The sequence below is a fragment of the Alosa alosa genome, unplaced genomic scaffold (genome assembly GCF_017589495.1).
Source record: "Alosa alosa isolate M-15738 ecotype Scorff River unplaced genomic scaffold, AALO_Geno_1.1 AALO_1.0_unplaced_8, whole genome shotgun sequence".
NCBI lineage: Eukaryota > Metazoa > Chordata > Actinopteri > Clupeiformes > Clupeidae > Alosa > Alosa alosa.
The window spans coordinates 204225-227000 of NW_025962983.1; the positions used below are offsets into that span (position 1 = coordinate 204225).

Here is a 22776-nt window from a genome sequence, read left to right on the forward strand (position 1 = left end):
AACCGAGTCCTATCTCACAATCACTGCTCACTTCATACATAACTGGGAGGTGCACAGCACGGCAGAACGGCATACGGCTGAAAACCTGTCAATTGTGCTCACAACACGACAGATCAGTGGGGTCTTGGAGGGAAAGTGTCCGCCTGCGTGCATGACAATGCCAGCAATATGGTTCTAGCCAACACTGGCCTTGACTGGGACTCTCAGCATTGTTTCGCCCACACATTACAACTGGCCATAAACGACGGCTTCAAACTACAGCAAATAAACCACGTAATTTCATCTGCCAATCGTCTGGTTTCACATTTCCACCATAACACAGTTGCAACCGAGGTGTTGAAACAAAAGCAGCAACAACAAAACTTGCCCGAGCACAAGTTAGTGCAGTTCTGTCGGACAAGGTGGAACTCTGTTCATGATATGTTTGTCGCTTGTTGGAGCAAAGATGGGCCGTGTCTGCTGTTTTATCTGACAGGACAGTCACTAAACTACCCAATGCACGTACCCTTGAACAGACTGACGATAGCTGGACAGTAATAGAAGAGCTCTTACCCGTGTTGCACTCTCTCAAATGTGCCACCACTGCCCTTTGCGGAGAATTTGGAGTATCCATCTCAATGATTTACCCGGTGACGGCAACTTTATTGTCCAAACACCTCAAAGAAACTCCTGGAGAATCCCCCAAAGTCACTAAGTTCAAACAGACCGTGTCTGCCTTACTGGAACGACGACTTGCACCTGAAGATATCCGCTAACGCCAAGGTTACGGTATATATGGTCCTTCTTGAACCCGAGACACAAACACCTCAGGTTTTGCCACAGATCAGGTGAGACGCTGGCCAGAAGGCCACTGTGAGTGCCCTCCTCTCCAGCCCCAGCGATGGCGAGAGAGACCTAGAAGACGAGCTGCATCAAATGAACCTGAACCATCAGCTAAAAAAAACAAGGAGTGATTGCCTGTCTGCATCTGCAATTGCGGTACTGTTTGGTGAAGATTACAGTGAGGAAACACACACAACACACACAACAGAGCTAAATCATTACTGCCAGGATATATGCCCACCTCTCCACATTGATCCCATGACCTGGTGGAAAGCCAACGACTGCAAATATCCCCGGGCCTGGCAAAATTGGCAAACACATACTTGGGTGTGCCTGCTACATCAGTGCCATCAGAGTGATGTGTTCTCTCCGCAGCTGGACTAATTGTCAACAGATTGCGCACCCGTCTTCATCCCGAACATGTGGATATGCTCATTTTTTTAAACAAAAATATGGCATAGATAGATAGTGCTAGACTATGACACTTACTTTCGTTAATAAAAAGATGTTAATAAAAAATCACTTATATTGCCGACAACTGTGCTCCGCTAACCTATAAGCCTAAAATCATTATGGCATAGATAGCACATTTTCGAATGAACATTTAATTTGATAACTAAACTATGGGTGAAAATATACATCTATAAATAGAGATTGTTTTTTTTTTTTTTAAAGAGTTTGTGTCAGGATCTGGCCCGGACCCGTTGGGTTTATGCCACCCTGGTGGCCATTTTGTGTATTGTCCTGTGTTTGTTTTGCCTGTTCCCCATGTGCTTTATGTTACCTGCCTGTCACCTGTCTTTGTCTCCCGCCCATTTCCTTATTTGGTCTGTGCTTCCCTGTCTTGTTTGTTTCCCTCCATTTCTGCCTCCTCACCTGTTCCTGTTATTGTCTTGGTTTTCCGGTCCAGTCCTCTTGTCTTTTCGGTTAATTGGTGGTATGGTATTTCTACCCTCCTGTTGCTCTGTTCCTGTCGGATCGTCTCTCTCTGTGTCTAGTCAAAGTCCTGTATGTAAGTAAGAAAGTCTTTAAATGTAAAGTTTGTGTTAAAAATAAATTCTGTTTTGTCTGTAAGTCTGTCTGGTTGAGTCTTGCACTTGGGTCCTCCTGCACAATCCTGACAGTTTGACGTCAAGTTCATGTTGTAGCCTAGTCTGACCGTCATTCCTGCACCCTAAAATCATTAATGCTTGAGGCATCATTATGAAATGATCAGTTTTGAAAATCTGATTTCGTAGTTTTTAATATTGAAAAGGTTATGAACAGTTTCCGATAGGCCATCGTTTCCATAGACGTGTCTAGTTCAGTCATGCATGCGTTAAAAAAAACAAAAAAACGCATGCATGAAAAAAAAAATGGCGATCTGTTTCGAGCATGTACTAGGCCAGCGGTCCCCAACCACCGGGTTGGCTAAGTTGTCAAACGAAGCAATGAAACCATCAAAGCTAATTCGACATCTAGAGTCCAAGCATCCTACACTTAAAGACAAACCCCTTGAGTTCTTTGAGCGTAAGAAACGCGAAAGCAAGAAGGACAAAAAACTAGGTGCGATAAAGCAACCACATCGGTGAACGTGGCTGCGCTAAGCCTCATAGTGGCTAGTCGGATTGCTAAATCTAAGAAGCCCTTTACTATTGGGGAAGAGTTGATTCTGCCTGCTGGTAAAGGCATGTGCAATGAACTCCTTGGGGAGGCTGCAGCTAAAAAAATAGCTCAGGTACCGCTTTCTGCAAGCACTGTCCATGGGCGAATTGATATGGCAGAGGATATTGAGGCACAGTTGTTAGAGAGGGTGAATGGGTCACCGTGGTACGCTATCCAAGTTGGTTGGTTGCAGGTCACTGGCCAGAGTGTTTGAGTTGCGAGAGCTGCTGCAGAGATTTCTTACAGAAAAAGTCACCGTTAGCTGCATATTTTAGTGATGAGGGCTGGGTGTCAACTCGCTTACCTGTGTGACATTTGGGTTGCTTAATGACCTCAACCGGTCACTGCAGGGGAGAATGACGACTGCATTTAAAGCCAAGCTTGTGGGTACGACGAGTGGATCGGGGTGTATTTGATATGTTCCAAACAGTAGTGGGGGTTTGGGGAGCGACTGAGGCAGGGCCCTTTCTCTCGCAGCTGGTGCGATCACCTTGTTGCGCTTTCAAATGAGTTTGAGCGTTACTTCCCATCCTCCAAAGATCCACGGAATATCCCGAGATAGCCGTAAAAGCGCTGAAAACGCTGCTACCATTTCCCACCAGGTATCTATGCGAGGCCAGGTTTTCGGCAATGACTGCAACTAAGACCAAATTGCGCAATCGACTGGACATTTCAAACACACTGAGAGTGTCACTCTTCCATCACCCCCAGATGGAACCTTGTTGTTGCAGGGAAACAAGCAGGGCTCCCACTGATTATATTCGTAATGCACGTTTAGTTCCCATGTTTTGTTACCATATTTTGTTAAGCATGTTAACACATGATAGATGTAGCTTCAAGTTGTTCAATTTTCATAGTTCATATTGTTCAATTTTCACTTCTTCAAGTTCACGTTTTTAACATTAAGAGTTTGTTACCTTCACTGTTCATACATAACTGGAGCTAGTTATTTTCAAGTAATGCATGCACAACACGGAACATGGAACCCCTGAATCCCCCCCCCCGGTCCGGTAAAAAAAAAGGGAATCAAACCAGTCATTGGTACATAAAAGGTTGGGGACCCCTGTACTAGGCCTATGTTGAAATAAATTGATGTTCATGGCACAGCTGTTGTATTAAACAGATTGCTTTCATACAAATCATAAAAACCTCTCCCTGTGTCATTGTGTGTGCGTGGGGGAGTTCTTGACTGACCGATTTTCAAATAATATTTGAATACTTATCAGCGAATATCGAATGGTATTTTTGCCAGAAATGCACATCCCTACTATGTAAGGATCCTAATTCTCAGACTGATGATAATCCTTTCAATTATATGTGGACTTTGATCAGCTACTACTAAGTGTGGGCCTATTGTGGGCCTACTGTCACATGCTTGTCACATGTCCACAGGAACAGTTAACTAAGAACAGGAAATGTAATCAAATGTATACATTGTCATGCCTTGATTGATTTACTCTAATGGTGTCATTACAACAATGGTCTCAAGTCTCAACAGTACTCCTCATGTGATCTCAAATCAGCTGACTTCCCATCATGTGATCCATATCAATGTAACCAATCACAAACTGGTTAGCCTATTTAAGGGAAGTTCACTGATTATTCGGGGAGCCATTCGCCTTATTCACCCGGCGGCCATTACGAGGCTGAGGGGTACACTTGCCATTACACCTCAGTCCAGCAGATGGTCGTGGTAATGCACTCCATTTGCAAACAGCCAAAAAAAGCTCACCTAAAAACAATGGTTCACTGGCCTGTTCTTCTTCAGTGAGTTTTTTTTTACGGGAAGTTGACACATTAGACGAGGAGCCTCTGTAGTCAGAACTCCCACACCCCAGGTGTGTAGCCATCATCCTCTGAGCTGGTATGTTCATTCTCTGATTGTTTCATTTGATTTCCTAAATGTCCCTTTAACCTGTTTTCGTAACTTTCACATTATTCATTTAGATGTACTTCTAAAATGTATTGGATGAGTAACTTATGCCTGACAAATAAATTGTTATGCTCTGATCCGCATAGCCTACTATGTACTTATTGACCGGGGAGCCGTCTAGGTCACGGTGCTAGCGCAACTAATCACTGGAAGTGGCATGGTATAGAAAAACTGACCAAGTATTATTCAGCGGTGGGCAGTTTGCCAGCGATGGTCTAGATTGGTCGCGAAAACCTAGCATAGGAAAACCCTCTGTAGCATAGGAATTTGCTTGACTGTCTAACACGCAGCTGAGTATAGCAGTCCGGATCAGCATGTAGCCTCTGACCAACTCCCAAACTAGTAACAGGATTGTGTTCAGGAACCGCCCAAATTAACCAGCAGTGGAGGAGAATAGGACCTACAGCATTATTCCTAGATTTGCGGAGTCGTAAGAAAACGAGTAGGCATTCTCATTAACAGTATATTGTGGGTATACCAACCTACTATGGTTGAATACTGAATATTATAATATATTAGCATACAGTATAATTAATGTGGCCTCTAATAAATGTGTAATACATTTAGGCATGGCTGCATGTGACATTTCTACAGATCAGAATGACATAAGCTTAACAACTGTTTTGAGTTAAGGCTAAATGTGTATTAAGCTTACTGAATAACTTCCTAATACTGAAGACAAATCATTTTGTGAAATGATGCATCATTGTTTGAAATTTGCAACAATGTGACTCAACAGTCTTTAGCATAAGTGACGTCGCTCAGTCTGCCACTTGTTGTCTAGCTATGTGGCATTAACCTATCGCTCGTTTCAATTTGGGACCTTGCAGTCGGAATTGTCGTTTGTTTAGTCAAAGTCTCAAGTCCAAAGTAGCCTGGGCTATTTGAAGCGTCAGTTTATTGCACGTACTTTTATACCCGTGTTTGTTGGCGTGTTGTTGCAAAATCCGCATACTATCATCAAAGTGAGAGCTACTGTAGCCACACAATAGACGTGGGCTGGAGCTCCCCTGAAACGGGTCCCCTTGAAAACAGTGCAGTGCACTGCACCGGAGCCTATCTTGAAATGAGGTTGTCACGTGACAAAGCTTTGTTACCTCACTGACACGTCATGCAGGTCTCAAAACACAGCACAGACTCAATCAAATAGGTAAACTGTTAATGCATTAAATAATTATATACACAATGTCTTACATAAGTCTATGCATCCCCCATCTCCATCCAGTATATCACGCTCTTACAGGCACATCTGTTGAATGTAACTTTAGCCAGTAGGCTAGTAGCCTAAACAACAACGTCAAGAGTAGTACCTATGAGAAAGCTTTTAGCTCGGTTGACTGCATGCTCGACTCCCGATCCGGGGTGGTAGCCTACTGTCCGCGGGTTCAAGTCTGACGGGTGCTGGCAGATAGGCCTATGCTATGGTTCATATTTTTAAACGTATATTTTCCAAAGCTGGTGATGTCATCAGTAAAAAAGAGCCGATTAAGTGCCAGCACAGCAGAACAAATCATATTCTGAAATAAAAACTTTTGTATTTGAGTATTCGTGCATTTCTGCAAATTCATGCATGTCTGCAATGTTGGTGTAGGGATTTTTATTGACCACCAAATGGCGTTGTGGAGTAGTGTGTCAAAAGCTTCGAAGCATCAAACCAGTTTGGCTGTAGAAGCGTCACTGTTTCAAAAGCCTCGCTCGGCACATCCCTACTCATTGGTCCTGAAGAGTGACGTCATTACAACTACAACACTGGTATTCACACCTATGATTCACAGCAAGTTGGCCTACCATAACTTCCCAACTCTGCACAGTATCCCATTAACTGCATGACAGCAGGCTATTTGCAATTTTCTGTAAAATCAAAATCAACTGCAGAACACTGCTTGTGAAAATGTTAGCATTACAGTTGAATTATACTGAATAATGCTTGCTGATGTTAAAGCGCACACTGTTTAAAGCCATACGCAATGGTAAACTAGAACAAAACTAAAGATTTTAGCCTTTATAGTGGTGTATAAAGTAAAATGCTTCGTGGTGGTGGGGGTGCGTACCATAGCATTCATTCCTGCAGGTGCCACTGTTAATAAGAACTCATTCATCTCATAACCCTCATAACTGTGCCTCCTTTGGTGTGGGGTGTTACTGCAGGTAAGTATCAGGATACCACAGTTGTATTTATGTTTCACAGTGAAGCCCAGAGTCAGGCTCCTCCAGAAGACACTCCCAGACTCTGGAGGGGCCAAAGTGACCTGCCTGGCCACTGGTTTCTACCCCCGTCACATCAACCTGACCCTGCTCAGAGACGGCCAGCCTGTGTCTGACCACCAAATCACTGGGGGGGAGCTGCTCCCCAATGGAGATGGAACCTACCAGAAGAGGAAGAGCCTGGAGGTCAGTGCAGAGGAACTAAGAGAGAGACGGCAGTACTCCTGCACAGCTGAACACCTCAGTCTGGACAACAAACTAGACATCAACTTGGGTAATTCTCACAACTCTGTATATTTGTAAATCTGTAAATGTAAATCAGGTTTATAGGCCAAGTATATTAGCCTGACGAGCCAGACCCACATCAAGATGAAGGGTCTGGGAACTTACCATAGGCACTGCTCAATCCGAGGGGGATAAGCGGTTGTCTTTCAAATTTCCTCTGCACGCATATGGGATAGCTTTCACAACTCATGAGTCCCATGCATTTTCCCACCAGCAGAGCTAGTTGGCTAGTTGATCAAACTTTTGCCAATTTTAAAAAAGCTTAACTTGAGTTGCGATTCAAAGACCGCTGTTCGCCAGCAGTAGCCTGGCCTTAATTGCCTTCCTACGTACTTCATTTCGATTTTCATCTCCCTCCACGACTCCGTCTGACATTCCCGCCATTGGCCCTGGATTCAAGAAGCGGTAGATTCGACTCCGCCAATCCAGCGAGCAGGAGGCGGGGAGTTGTGAGAGACGACGCCGAGATTCTGCGCTGTGTTTGAATTGTAGTCCTCAAGGAGTTGGCAATGGCATAAGTTAATGAAGCAATTCAGTCCATGCTGGCTACGCTTCCAAATATTCAGGAACTGAACTCCGAATAAAAGGAGTGTTTAACACATTTTATTTCGGGCAAAGATGTCGTGGCCCTACTCCCTATGGGATTTGGGAAACGTTTGATTTGTATCGCGCAGTAACCTCGATATTAAATTACAGCATGTGCGGCAGACCCGGTATGAATGAAGCGGCGTGTTTTCAATGATGATCACATCTAGCTTTGACAATTGTGATGATATTGTATCGCCGAGGCTATTTGCCCCTGTGTTAGGCTTTCCCCTGTGTTCCCGGCGTGTGTGTGTGTGCACGAGTGTTTGTGTCTCCCTCTCCCTCCTGTGTCATGGAATGTGTCAATGAGTTCTGATGTGTTTTGATTGTGGGGAGGGAATATTTAGGGGTAGCCTATAGATAGGTTAGCGATTGCTAAGGAGGGAATAGAATAGGGGGTTCTAAGACGTCTAAGTTTAGTCAGAGTAGAAGTGGATTACGTGCGAGTGAGTTGTGTTGCGTTGTTGGCCGATGAGTGTGAATGACGAGTGATTGAGACCGTGATTTATCAGCGATCAGTTTGTTGTTTTGTAGTGGACACCTCCTGTTGCCCATGCACTAGCCTGTACATCTATAGGAAATAAACTACCGGAGTTTTGGAACGATATATCAGCCTCCCCGTCTCCTAACTTCTCATCGGCGTTACAATATGTTATCTTCAACCGTACTGTTGAATAGTTATTTGCTATTCTTCCACTAACTCTTACATTTGTATCGCAAAGCTGGCATGGTCATTTACATCCATCTTGTTCGCTTTGGTGGGAAATGATTGTTGTGGGCAATTTCTGAGCGTTGTAGTGTAGCTTACTTCACGATCGAGCTGGCGCATAACATACGTCACAGCCAAACGTTAGCGATTGGGTGAAATCAGATCTAGGGGTGGGCGATATGGACAAAAAATAATATCTCTATATTTTTTGTGATTTTGACGATGACGATAATTAGTCGATATCCTTTAAAAAAAAAATGTTTTGTCTGAGTTACTTTACAGCTCATTATTTATGAATAGCATCATTACAATAATAACCAATAACCTAACCTGTGACTTTTTAACCAAATCAACCAATGCATTGTCACTCTGACACATTTCCCATTCTGCCTCTACTTGTGTGTGTGGCAATGACATGGTCTAGCCAGATACATTAGAGAAGATGAATAGGCCTAACAGTTTCCCAAGAGAAAGTCTGAAGCTGAAGTTCCTTTCAAACCTTTACATAGGATTCACTGTAAAACTAAGAGCAGACCAACAGAGTACATCTCAGTTATTTCCTTCTATGTTTTGTTTAAAGAAGAATTCCGGTGTGATATTGACCTAAAGTGTATTGAAACATGATACCGAGTGTGAACGTATGTCTCATAGCCCATCTCTGCTTGTCCCCTGCACTCCAAAATCTGGCGCTAGTTAGCCGATGCTACCAACAGCTTTTTCAATAGTGGTGCTTCGGCATCGGGCTAGCCATGCAAATAAATCACTGTTTTACACCCATTTACGAGGTTCAATGAATCTCCACACTTCATTGGTAGACTTCCGAGGGCCCTGACATTTAAAACGAGACATTGAGAACTTTGAAAAAGCACTGGTAGTTTACTTACAAGGCGATTTATACAGACAGTATCTTCACGAAGTTTAGCGTTTGCAGCCATCTTGAATTTAGTCACGATAAGTCGAGCAACGAGTAAGAATGAACATTACATTAATACACAGGATTAGATGTTAAAATCCCTTGTGCCAAAATCCAAGGTAAAAAACACATTCAGAAGCCCCTGCTCAAGTTTAACTTTAAAAAGCACACTACCCACAAATCCGCCAACACATGGTCACAAGCACAATACAAATGGCCCATCCAACAGCAGTAGCCTATATAGTATGCGGCATGTCATTGGGGTTATCAAGTGGGCACCCTCATTCACCGATGTTTCGTTAAGTTAGGCCCACGACACCTCATGAAGGCTTAACAGTGAAACTAGCGTCCTGGAGACACTCCCCTCCATGCTGCCACCATATTACCACATTGAAATATCCAATACCCAAAATACTCTTAACCAGCCCAGGCATGGTCAAGGTTAGCTAGGTTGGTCCGTCCGTTGATGTGGACTGAACCATAACCATAAAAAAACCTTGGCCAACCAACCATCAACCTAGGCACAGCCCATCACAAACACAAAACAAATTAGCCAGTTAGCTTGGCCCGTTAGCTTAGGCCCCATCCCAAACACAAAACAAATTAGCCAGTTAGCTTACGCCCCATGCTGCCACCATATTACCACAACAAACATCCAAATACCCTTAACCAACCTAGGCATGGTCTAAGTTGGCTAGGTTGGTCTGTCCCGTTGATGTGGACTAAACCATAACCATAAAAAACCTTGGCCAACCAACCATCAACCTAGGCACAGCCCATCACAAACACAAAACTAATTAGCCAGTTAGCTTAGCCCGCTAGCTTAGGGGCCCCATCCCAAACACAAAACAAATTAGCCAGTTAGCTTACGCCCCATGCTGCCAAAACCTGTTTCGTTAAGTTAAAAAGGTTAAACAGTTAGCTTACCTTAGCTTGCGCCTCAGGAAGGGTAACTTCACCTTACCCGCAACCAAGTCAAATGAGCCAGAACAGGTATGATAAGGGATCAGATTCCAAAAATAATTCAGTGGAAATGCATGGATTCCAGTTGCTGCTACTGGAAGAAACTGGAATCCATGCATTTCCACCGTTAGCTTATGGCTAATGTATATGAGAAATCCCATAGAGATGCTAACGGTTAGCATAATCGGTAAACGTAGATATTTAGAGCGAACTTTAGTCCATTTACAAAAGAGTTACATGAGAATAGTTCTTTGTTTACAACTGACTATTAAAATACTCAAAGGCTAATGTTTTCTCTCCATATAATACCGTGTAGGAAAACACGTGACAGAAGTAGCCGCATAAAATCCCAAGTAGGCTACTCTCACTGCACAAAATAAACATTAGGCGTGCATGGGACAACGTTGTGACCCACTAGTGATCACGTGACACTTGCTCTGCTGCACTTCTCCCGCATACACCTCCTGGGAATGTATGAGTCTTCAATGTGTGATTTCGAGTGTTTTTTCCCCATAAGTAATTTAAATACTCGATAATGTCAATTTGCACATCGTTAAAACAACAATCACGATATTATCGCAGACGATATTTATCGCCCACCCCTAATCAGATCCAATTGTTTCAAACTTCTACAGAGTCCACGCATCCAGCTTGCAAACGTTCGTCAATAGCCGAGATCCCAGACCCTTGTAGAAGCGAAGCGTACCAAGGGGATGGCAAATGGCCAGGCTACGCCAGCAGCTGCATCCATCTTCTTTGTTTTCAAGTAGCAGGAAATTCACGCGGAACCGTCGCCGACTCAATACGATGTGATTGACCTGATAGAAGTTTCAGTTTTCCAGCTCGCAAGCCAACGGAGAGTTGCTAGACTACCCTGGCTGCAAATTACATTTGCTGCCGCTAGCTATTTCTAGGCTACAAGTATATACTTGCATACAAGAAATTTGTGTTCTGCATTTTACCCATCCGGGGGTAGTGTACAACACACACACACACACACACACACACAGTATACACCCATTCAAACACATACACACACAGCTTTTGGCCCTATGTTCCATTGTCCCGTGTGTGATTACAACATCGCCAGATGTCTATTAAAATCAGATGAAAATGATACATTTCTAGCTGCAAATTATTTATTTTACTTTGCAGATCTTGAGCCGGGTGGAGGTACAGTGTCTCTAGTCACCCCTATTGTAAGCCTGATTGGAGTTGTGTTGCTGTGTGTGGTTGGAGCCCTCATCATGTGCTATAGAAGACAACGGTAAAAACAAAGATACAGGAGAACAATTTATCACTTATTTGCCCCCAGATCTTAGCCTAGTTGACACCAGACCATAAATCTCAATTGAGATTGGGACTGGAAAGGCTTCACTGACTTACGACTTCCAGGGATGTAACCAACAGTGAAATTAACAGTTTTTTCTGAATGCTTAAGCACATTTTTTGTAACTATGGCTGTTTTTGCTCTACACACAAATAGGAACCTTTCACCCAGTCAGCAAAACACTGTAGTTCTCTTGCAAAAGCTAACACGCCTTGCTTAACTCTTCACACCTTCGTAAAAAATATGTTTTCGTATCAAACAGTAAACACAAGCCATCACAATAGTAAGCACACAATGTGCCAACTACACACTGATGGTCTGAATAAAAAACACATCTGGCTTTTGCTTTCTCTGTGCACAAGGTAGACTATGTCAGTTTGAGGTCATACTTTTGTCATAGTTCTGTAAACATACAGGGATCCAAACTTGCATGGCATATTGGTATTTATTTACACACATCAAAACAAACACAAGTGTGTTTTTCCAAGTCAAAACACAAAATAGCAATTTCACTGAGACAAAACAAATCAGTCTACATCGTGGTCGCCTCTCTCAAAATTCTGTCTACATCACATGCAATGTCCTAGTCCAAGGCACCGAAAAAATATATTCTGGAATGACGTGATCCAGGCTAGAGTGTGGGAGCCTGACCCGAGTTCTGGCCGGGACGGTTCGGACAAATATTTAGAAATTATAATCGGGTTCGGTTTGGGTTCGGACACATGGGGGCGATATGCATTGGAAGCTTTACATTTAAAATTCCTTATTATGTTGGGTAACCAACAGGTCTGCTTTACATGATGCAAACGTTTGTTTTTTGAGAATAAAGTAAAATGTTAAAAGACCTAATAGCTTTCTTTCCTGTGTGTTGTTTGTTTATCGATTAACGCATTTCAGGCATGCCGCCTGAAATGCACAAGAGTTGTCACGACTACATAAACAAATGTTGGGTGTCTTGGGTGACGTTAAAAAAAGTTGTTAGCCAATCAGGAGATTTTAAGATTATTTGCGTTGCATACTGTGGTAAAGACATATGTCGTCGCCTTTACTCCACCAATGACAGGTTCGGACCTCTCGGAGACACAATACCAGACTGAGATAATAATTAGCAATGTTATTTTATTGTACAGAGAGCATGGTCCAAAAACACAATAACAGGACAGGCAGGCTGGTAGAATAGCTAAACCAGAACAGTCCTTCTCGGCACCCCTCCCCCCAAGGCCCAGGTTGAACAGACTACCACGGATAGCACAACCCCCAGATGAGCCCAAAAATAAAAAATAAAAATAATAATAAACAGCGATTACAAACTGATACTACACATGACTGATGCAACCCAACTAGTTACTTCACCCTGCCCAATACACATCAAAGAAATGCCCCCACTTCACAGTTGTGCAAGACTGGAGGAAGCCACGGGCAGTTCAATGGATGAAGAGAGGGCTTACCGCGATTCTGTCCATGCCCACCGCTGAAGCTGCACGCTGTTGAAGCCACGCACCCACATAAAATATCGTTGGTCGGCGGCTTTCCCCCTCGCCGACCAAGAAACAAAAAAACAAAATCAACGTGTCCAACAAGGGAAGGGCCGCGCCGAGCTTGACCGAAGGCGGCGAATCCAAGTGCCAGCGCAGCCACACTCAGCTTGCTCCACAGGTACGCTCGATAAACAATGCGCCCGTTCTCCCTGGTCAGCCGCCGCCCCTCCGGGCCTCCAATCACACCTCAAAGCAGACAAAAAGAGCAGCACTCACAAACATGCAGAGCAAAGGCCAGCCCACTCATTCATAATAGGGGAGAATGGGTTACTTTCCTTTTGCTGGCGTTTAACATGCATCTCCTCCGATCGCTGTTCCCCTCCGTTCAGGCAACGCGATTCCAGCGTAGCGATCTCCCTTTGGAACAGGAACAACTTTCAAGGCCCAGACTAAACCTGGCCTATTTACGCAAATTGGAGTATATAATGCTTCCTTGAGTTTCCATGTAACGCCGCATCCTCTCAGCCAGCGTGCAGACCAGTCTCGTTCCACTCAGCTGTGCCTCCAGACCCGCATCATCAGGTAAGCCACGCTGCTCCTCCCGACCTCCGCTGCCCTAATAAAAGCATTTCCCTCCCAATTGCTTCACTAAGCAATCAACCCTTGAGTCCCCCAGTCCAATCAGCCAATTCAACCCATTACGTGGAATAGTCACAGCAGTCAGGCCGACGCGGTCCGTCAATTGAAAAACACACCCACTCCAAACTAGAGACACAAAACCAAGCATCACATAACATTCAGAACTTATACAATAAATCATGCCCGACTGACACATAGGCTACTGGTAGGCTATAAGGTCGTCTCGTTCAACTGGATGAGGATTTCCAGTTGCCCCAATTAACGTTGATGCTGCATATGGATCAGTGACAGAGGCACTGTAGTTTCAAAGACTGTTGCAGTTAATTTCAAGATTTTTTACAATGGCAAGACAAGAATTCTATTTCAATAGGCTATGCTTGCTTGGGCCTCTTGTGTTAATGTGCACTGTATTGTGACCTGCGGCGTAATGCGCTCATCTGATTCTGTAGACAATTTGTTTGTGTGTTCCGTTTAATGGGCTAAAAAAGACAGGCTATCCACAAATGTTAACGCTTAATCACCAGCATGGGAATAACTGAGGCATCATCGTTGCGGCTTGGGCCGGGTTCGGACATAACAATGAAAATGCCTGTCGGGTTCAGACGCAACTCTGTCGGACGCGGGCCGGGTTCGGACAGAAATTTGCGGCCCGATCCGCAATCTAATCCAGGCCTGACATGACAATATCCCCACCTGTTGACTGTTTTTTTTTGTCTGTAAAAGGGCTATTTCTTTCTCTTCTCACTCTTCCTGTTCCCTCCATTGTACCCATTGTACATTACCTGTGGCTTATTTATAGTGCTTAGGCTGATTGCAAAGTCAACTAATTATCTAAAACAGTTTTCACATGAGAAAGTGTGCCAGAGAGTTGGCAAAATAGTGTAAATAATAGCCATACATGTATATGATTTGCCAGGATTGTGTTGATCATTTGGAAATTGAGTGTAAAGCAGTGAGTTGTGTTTACAGTTACGCAAAAAGAGTGCTGTGCAGTGAATTGTGCCAAGTGTGTGTTGGTAAGATGGTAAGATGAGAAAATTAAAAATATGTTTAAACCTTTAAAACAAAACATGCCTGAGGTTTGCTAAAGTGTGTTTGTATTTCTGTTGTATTCATATTATTTAATATGACGTGTATGCTATTTTTTAACAAAAGATAGAACTAACAGCCTGTTAAATTGTCAAATGGTGTAACCACAAAAATGATATATCTAATATTTCACACCTCCTAGAGTTCATGCAATTGCTCTTATCCTGTGAGAATATGTTTTATTATATTTATTTCTAAATTTAAATTACATTACATTACATTACATTACATTACATTACATTACATTTGGCTGACTTTTTTTAACCAAAGCGACTAACAACATGGTAAACAATGCACGCTTTTAGAACAATTCTCACAATTTTAGGGGACAGTTTAAAAAAAAACAAAAAAACATTAGAGTGCAGTAAGAATAAGTGCGTCGGTGAGTGCTGTTTTAACAGTTACTTGTCAGTTTAAAACGGCTGGTGAGTGCTAGGATCAGTAAGACTTGTTGTAAGTGTTGCTATGGAGAGTAGGTGTTCTCAAAGAGCTGGGTCTTCAGGAGTTTTTTGAAAGTGGAAAAGGATGTCCCTGCCCTTGTAGGAACTGGCAGTGTGTTCCACCAACGAGGAACAAACAGATGAAAAGTTTGATTGGCTTGAGCGCACGGTGGTAGAGCTAAATGGATTAAATCAGAGGGCTTTGGCAGTCTGGAAGTGTAAGATCTGGCATGAGGGCATTCAAGTAGGTGGGAGCAGAACCGAGACTACTTTGTAGGCAAGCGCAGAGATTTGAATTTGATCACGGGGCACCATAGGTAGCCAGTGTAGCTGGATGAGCAGCGGGTAACATGTGCCCTTTGGGTTGGTTGTAGACCAGGCGCCCATGCGCTCTGGATCATCTGAAGTGGTTTCACTCAAGCAGGCTGGGGAGACCTGTCAGAGGGCATTGCAGTAGTCAGGTCGTGAGATGACAATTGCCTGAACCAGAAGTTGGGTAGCATCTTGAGTCAGAAATGGTAAGTCCTGATTTTCCGTATGTTGTAGAGTGCAAAAGCGGCATGCCGAGGCGACTGAGGCAACATGATAGAAGTTTAGTTGGTTGTCAAGAACAACTCCTAGATTTCTTGCAGTCCTGGTGGTGAAACAGACAGGGAGTCAAATTGATGTTGATGTCATTGGGTATAGTAGGTTTAGCTGGGATGATCTCAGCAGTTAGTCTTTGAAGGTTAAGCTGGAGGTGGTGTGCCTTCTCATCCATGTAGCTATGTCTGAAAGGCAATCCGAGATCCGTGCTGGGGAAACCAGGGGGTCGTCAGGTGGAAAGGACAGATAGAGCTGTGTGTGAAATTCCGTATAGCAGTGGTAAGGAGAGAAGCCGCAGTGGATGTTAATCTGGTCCCAAGGAGGTGGTGTAGATAGCAAGAGGAGGGGCCCTTTTGACTGCGGGACCCCTGTGGTTAGATGGTGAGGTGCAGATAGCTGACCAACCATGATAATGTTAAACAGGCGTCCTGTGAGGTAGGATTCAAACCGGAGAGAGCAGAACCGAGATTCCCATGTCAGCCAGTATAGAGAGAAGGATAATGGGTGGATTAACCGTGTCAAAGGCAACCCGATAAAGTCAAACAGAATGATTACTGATGACGAAGCGGGTAAGCCTGGCGGCTTCTTTTAAGGCTTCTGTACAGACAGCAGCGCTGATTGGTAGAGTGGGCTTTTGAACCCAGGCTGATTTGGATCAGAAGGTTGTTCTGTGAAAGGAAGTCAGAGACCTGTTTGGAGACTGCTTCGCCCAATGCCTTTGGATAGGAAAAGGTAGTAGAGACAGGGCGTAGTTCTCGACCTGAGCAGGGTTGAGAGAAAGCTTTCTTAAATCTGGTATTACCCGGCCATTTTGAAGCGCTGTTTAAAATGCCGCGAGATTAGGCAGGCATTGATCACATGTGTGATAGCTGGAGAGGCGATGGTCGGGCTGGGATGGACTGGAAGTAGGCTCAGAGGGTATAGGGTCCAGCGAGCATGTGCAGGGACGGCTGCATATCAGGAGTCTGGACGCCATTCATTCGGAGAAGAGAGGCGAATACTGAAAAAGATGTTCCAGCAGTCCCTAGAGGTTGTAGGAATGCTGTATCTGAGCCGGTAGATCGTTGAGGGACATGTAGAGAATTTACTGCTGATTGCCGCCCACTTTGTTTGTAAAAAAAATGAGGCAGGGTATCTGCAAGTAAAGGCTGGATGGAGGGAGGAGGCAGCTGAGGGTTGAGTAGCGATTTGAAGGTTGAGAAAAAGTTTTCGGTGTCTGTCTGTAGCTGTTGATTTTGTCATTGTAAAGAAAGCAGTCTTGCAGCAGTGATGCTGGCTGAGAAGGAGGTCAGAAGTGTCTGGCATTGGTTTTTGGAGGTCGTCAGCTAGTTTGGATTTGTGCCATTTCCTCTCCCTAAGAGTTTGGTGGCTTGCGCATCGGAGGTATCATTTAGCCATGGATGAGAATGTTTTGGATTGAGCTGGCCTTGTGGTAAGAGGCACAGCTTCGTCCAGACACTGGGGTCAGTGTGGACAGAGCCAGTCAGTGGCTTCATTAACCTCAGAGAGGAAGAAGGTGTGGAGTGGAGGTAGACTGAGGCAACCACAGAGGAGAAGTCGCATTGGAGACAGGTTCCGGATGTTGCGGGAACGCGACCATCGGCTGAGGAGCCGGAGGCTGTTCTGTCAGGCTGGCGTTGAACTGGATGAAGAAGTGGTCAGAAAGATGGAGAATCCACCATGAGGGGGTATCTATGCTAAAGTTCGGTGAAGATCAAGTCAGCTCTTTTGCCAGCTTTGTGAGTCGGGTGGGCTTTGGAACCAGTTCGAGGTCAAAGGAGTGGGACCAGGGCCAAAAGTCCGCTGAGCCTGGGGCATCTAAGTGGGATGTTCATATCACCCAAATTATGGGTTTTTCATTGTAATTGAGCAAGATATACCCAAAAACATCTTGTTTTCTGTCTATTCCTGACATTTGAGTAAAAATGGTTTAAAACAACCATTATTACAGTAAAGTATCATTATCCATATTAATTTTTTGTACATTATTAGTATTTTTTAGACAAAATACTGGTTACACCAATTGACCATAAAACGCTTATAGTAATAGGGACAAAAATTGACACAGAAAATAGGCATCAAGGTAAACTGATTATTGATATTTTTGATATGTATTCATGTCATTCATCATACTCCATATCAAATATCATTTCATAACATCAATGAAGAAACTTGTGTTCTATTTGATTTCAATTCAGTTCTCATACAATTTCAGTCTATAAACCCATATTTTCAAAGATAGTGAGATAAAGGCCCCATTTTGGCCATGTAAAACCTGGCGCAAAGCCGCATATTATTCTGACACAAAAGTTTTTCCTATCTTACACTTCACTTTTTATTAAATAATGTGCCGGGGTGCAAAAATTACCGACATAAGGTGTGGTCTGGTACATGATCTAAAAAATCGCTTATCTTATACTGTCTAAAAATCATTACGCCACTGACCAAGAAAAGCCTGGTCTATAGCGAAAGGCATATGAAAACACAGCTGAAGACGACGGTCCGCGTAGATTTCTATTTAAAAGCAAAATTTGCAGGCATTATTATGGACAACTATGTACACTTCACCTTTATGCGAATATTCAAACACAGTTTTTACATTAAATTGAATATTTACTTAATATGACACGATTCCCATATTAATTCAAACATTCAGAACAATGGGGTTTCATTACTTGTATTAAATATAGAAAAGTTCTTGTGCCAGATTATTTTAGAAGGATTTTGGGAGAATTTCAAATTTTTTCAACAAAGTGTAATTATTTGGTTCATGTTTTTGTGGTTACACCGGGTGGTTGACAATTTTACCCAAATTCAGTTAATACTCTTTCGAAATTAAATAAATCCAAAACTTTAAGATTAGGGTTTGATGAAAATGATATTTGAAAATAATTTGTCAAATTATTTTCAAATTTTAACAATTTTAAATGTATGTAACCCATATGTACACAAAAAAATGAGCACCACGTCATTGACCCTGTTACAAAATTGAGTGCAAAGCAGTGTTTGTGCTTTTAGTTTTGCGAACTCAGTGAGTGGTTTTGCTATAAGAATTAATAGTTTTAGAAGTTGTGCTATAAGAATCGCAGTTGTGTTTAAGCATTCAGAAAAGACTGTCAGTTGGTGCATTATACTCTTACCACATGGTTCCAGAAGTGCAGCAATCAAATATTTTTTGAAAATAAAGGTTTTAAATGCAGTTGTTAAGAAAATACATGTCCATATCCGTTTAACCCTGTCGCTAACAGTCCAGCCATTGGTTGTGTTCAGGGATGTAGTAAAAAAAAGAGGTGGATAAAAAATTCTGTGATTAAGTGGGCCATGATGCAGTCACCGTTAAGGTGACCCACGGCATACCAGTCTACATGTATCCTGACCACATCTTAATCTAAGTTCATTGTTAAAAAGACTCCAGAAGGAATAAATAAGGTTGAAGTCTATACAATTTATTAAATCACAGTAAAGAGAGTATAAAATGGCCTAATCAATATAAAGAGTATAGTAAGAAATATGAAATCTTAGACAAATTAACTAATGAATTAATATCAATACCATTATACTGTATATGGCACGTCTCTGCCAGAAGCATTTTGAGAAGGGAATAGGGGGAGGATAGACTTCCCCCTTGTTCATTTCGAATGGTAGCCTGTCAGAGTAAACTTGCCCAGTTATTTGTCTTAGCCTTAGGACTTTATTATGTCTAGGATATGAAGCCATGTAGCATCGTCCACAATTAGTTGTGATCACCTTGTACCCAATATTGTATTTTATTGGTGAGCTAATTATGAGAAATTAAAGGGACACTTCACCCATTTGCATTAAGCTTTGTATCGTTAGAAACCCAGTCATTCCCTCATTTTCCCTTGAGATGGGAGATATACAGATTTCAATGTTGCAGTTCCTGCTTACAATGATTATGTAAAAATCGTCATTTTGCGTCATTATAAGCAGCAAGTCCCATATCTTTGTCGAGGGGGTGAGACTACAAACACTCCTCCTACATAGTTTAAACTTTATGTTTCTTTCGTCCCCTGTGCCTGTTTCATTTGTTTCAAACAACCCTTGACTTCTGCTTCAATAACTCCTGAATAGTTTCGTTCAGAGCTGTAAATGTGACTGTATTCGACAGAGGGCAGATGTAGGTTGCTAGTGACAAAATATTAGATGTCAGTGTTTTATGATGTCCCTGCCTGTTTCATTTGTTTCATGACACAACCCACGTTAGACTTCTGCTTCAATAACTCCTGAACAGTTTCGTTCAGAGCCGAAAATACGACTGTATTTGACAGAGGGCAGATGTAGGTTGCTAGTGACAAAATATTAGCTGTCAGTGTTTTGCTTTTTTTTGGTATGAGGTGTAATGGCAAGTGTACCATTTAGCCTCGTTCTGGCCGCCAGGTAAATAAAGCGAATATAGGCACAAACAGCACATTAGTTAAATGTCGAAATGCTAGCCTATGCTGTCAATTCGCGGGACGTCTGACATTTTTGAAAATTTCCGTATGAAGAACGGGACCTTCGATTTATGGCCACAAGACAAGGGTTCACTGACCTGTTCTTCTTCTTCACTGAGTGTAACATAAAACAATGATCGTTTTAATTTAGAATCCTTATTAATGCCAAAATGTCACATTAATGAGTCTCTCTGTGTGCTTGTAGCTAGGCCTCGGCCACTTCCTGGGGGAGTGGCTTGGTAGGGCAGCGAAGAGCAGTGAAAGGCCGGGATTTATGGGAGTTGTTGGCTTTCATCCACATGAGCCAAAAACACATTTTTGTCTTTTTCTTGGTCAAGAAGGCACTGACTTCAATTATGACTCAACATTTCTACTACATAAATGACCCAATTTAAACACACATTCATCTTCCCAGCGGTGAAACACTCCTTTAAACTTAAACTTTTAGTTGACTAAAAAAGAAAGCTTGTCACTAGTTTTCAAGGCAAGGCAGCTTTATTTGTGTGGCCGTTTGTCAACAAAAATAAATTAAACTTAAATCAAACATTCAAATGATCACTTCTGGGCAAGAAATACATTCTAATTCCAGCCTGGATTCAGGTTTTGTGGCTGGTTTATTTGTTCCAGCTGAGCAAACAATACAGCATCTCTCGCGCTGGTAAAAAAACATGTGCTCACCAACCAGGTGCATACAGGCCCCCTCCTACTTCCTACTAGAGCCCTTTTCAAGAATGTGTGTGTTACACTCCCCCCCTCAAGAATGTGTGTTCACTCCCACCCACACGTCATTATTAATAAAGAGATTCATGAGGATGTTTGTTTCTCCATCCTGTCGCTAGTGTTAACCTTTCCTGATTGCTTCTGTTACTGACCGTGGGTCAGAAAAAAAACCAGGGCTTAATGCTATAAAATAAGTTACAAAAACCCCACAAATTGACGCAACAGTGTTAACCCAGCGCTTGGGTTGAAAAAATAACCCAGTATTTTTTTTACCAAAATATGTATCACTAATGTAAGCAAAATCATAATAATAAACAAATTAACTAAGAAAATTACCACTACTGAAAGCAAACTAATGTACAGTAGCTCCAACACTTTATATAGTGCATTTCATACCCTGTCTAGTTTTATAGTGCATTTCAAGACGACTCAATGTCCTTTACATCATCCGGGAACAGAGAACATATGAAATCAGTAAAAGCATGAGGGACAAATAAGAATGGAACTGCACAAGGAAGATAATACAATACATAGTAGAAGGTAATGTAAAAATGTACGAAATACACAAATATAAAATAAATAAATAAAATATATAAACAAAATAAGAAATACATAAATTACTATATAAAAATCAACAAAAAATGTCACAAAATAAACGAAAGCCATTAAACACACACCGAGATCTTGCTTGATCAAAGATGCCTTAGTGTTTTGGAAATTATTTTGTCAGTGTTGAAGAAAGTGATGGGTGATGTACTTAAAGCTACATCATAATGTCATGGTATAGTTTGGTGATTATGACATAAATGTATTTTTCAGCTTTCAGCCCTCTGATTACATTCCTGCCCACAGTAAGTACCTGCATTTGGACTTTAGAAGTCTACAACATGTTTAGTTGTATATTTTGATATTTCAATATTTTGAAATATTAAGTCTTACATTTGAATCATTATTTTCTGCAAAGAGCTTTAATATGACATGCATTTAGTTGCATTCATGTTTTTGCTTTCTAGTCCTAATTGTTTCTATCAAAAACTAAACAAATGTAACATGACTTTGATACATAATCAAGCCATCTGTAACCATTGCAAAAGTAACCTTCCCATGACTGTGGGTGAGATGTGTCAACATTTTGTAGCTGGGTGTAGATTTGTTTTCTCCTGTAATCTAGCAAAAGTAAACCTTATGAATGTGACGTGCTTGCGCTACTCTTTGTATTTCAGAGACAGATCAACAACTGCATCAACTGGATCAATCCACAAACTAGGTGGTTTCAAAAGCCTGGCTTCACCAATTCACTTTGTGAATAGGGTCTGGCAACACTCCGAGAACGCTCCGATTGTAGCATCCTAATGAGCTTTGTGTTATATTTGAAATCAGGACTTCCTTCTTCACCACTAACCTTTGCAAACTGATCGGAAACAGTGTATGTGTAACCTGCGTTGTGTTGTGTTGTGTCAGCCCTGCAATTACATAAACTCGTACCTTCAAATTTCAGCAGCTCAGATTGGAAGGTGAGTGGGCTAGCAAGTGAGTTAAACACCCATGGGTGCTAGCATCTCTTACTAGCATGTCACTTAGGGCATCGGGAGGTTTACAACACTGTACAGCTACTGGACTTATCCAGCTGGCTATACTGTACAGTTACCAGATCACACTTTATAGCTTTATGTGCCGCCTGGACAAGTCAGAGAACTAAATAATTGAAGCCCTAGTCAGCCCTCTGAAAAGCTGTTACAGATTCACTTCTAGGTTAAGACATTGGCGCAAATGCCTGTATGTCCTATAGGCTAATATGTGATTTTCTATGTATTTTGTATCTCATTTTTATATATGTATGTATGTATATATATATATATATATATATATATATATATATATATATATATATATACCTTTGGTGAATAAATGTATACATTCTTCTGGCTGCAATGTTTTATGTTTGCTGGCTTTGCTATTACGATTATAATGCTTAATTTAGC

General features: G+C 42.2%; 1 protein-coding gene across 1 annotated transcript in view; it reads left to right on the plus strand.

Annotated features, from left to right (window-relative positions):
* The window catches only part of LOC125290682 (major histocompatibility complex class I-related gene protein-like), a 37421-nt gene extending 15297 nt beyond the window's left edge, over positions 1 to 22124 (plus strand). Inside the window, exons 2-5 of the mRNA XM_048237253.1 lie at positions 6588 to 6878; positions 11215 to 11326; positions 21614 to 21645; positions 22018 to 22124. Coding sequence (XP_048093210.1) covers positions 6588 to 6878; positions 11215 to 11326; positions 21614 to 21645; positions 22018 to 22061 — 479 coding nt within the window. The 3' untranslated portion in view covers positions 22062 to 22124. The remainder of the gene's footprint in view (positions 1 to 6587; positions 6879 to 11214; positions 11327 to 21613; positions 21646 to 22017) is intronic.
* The last annotated feature ends 652 nt before the right edge of the window (positions 22125 to 22776 follow it).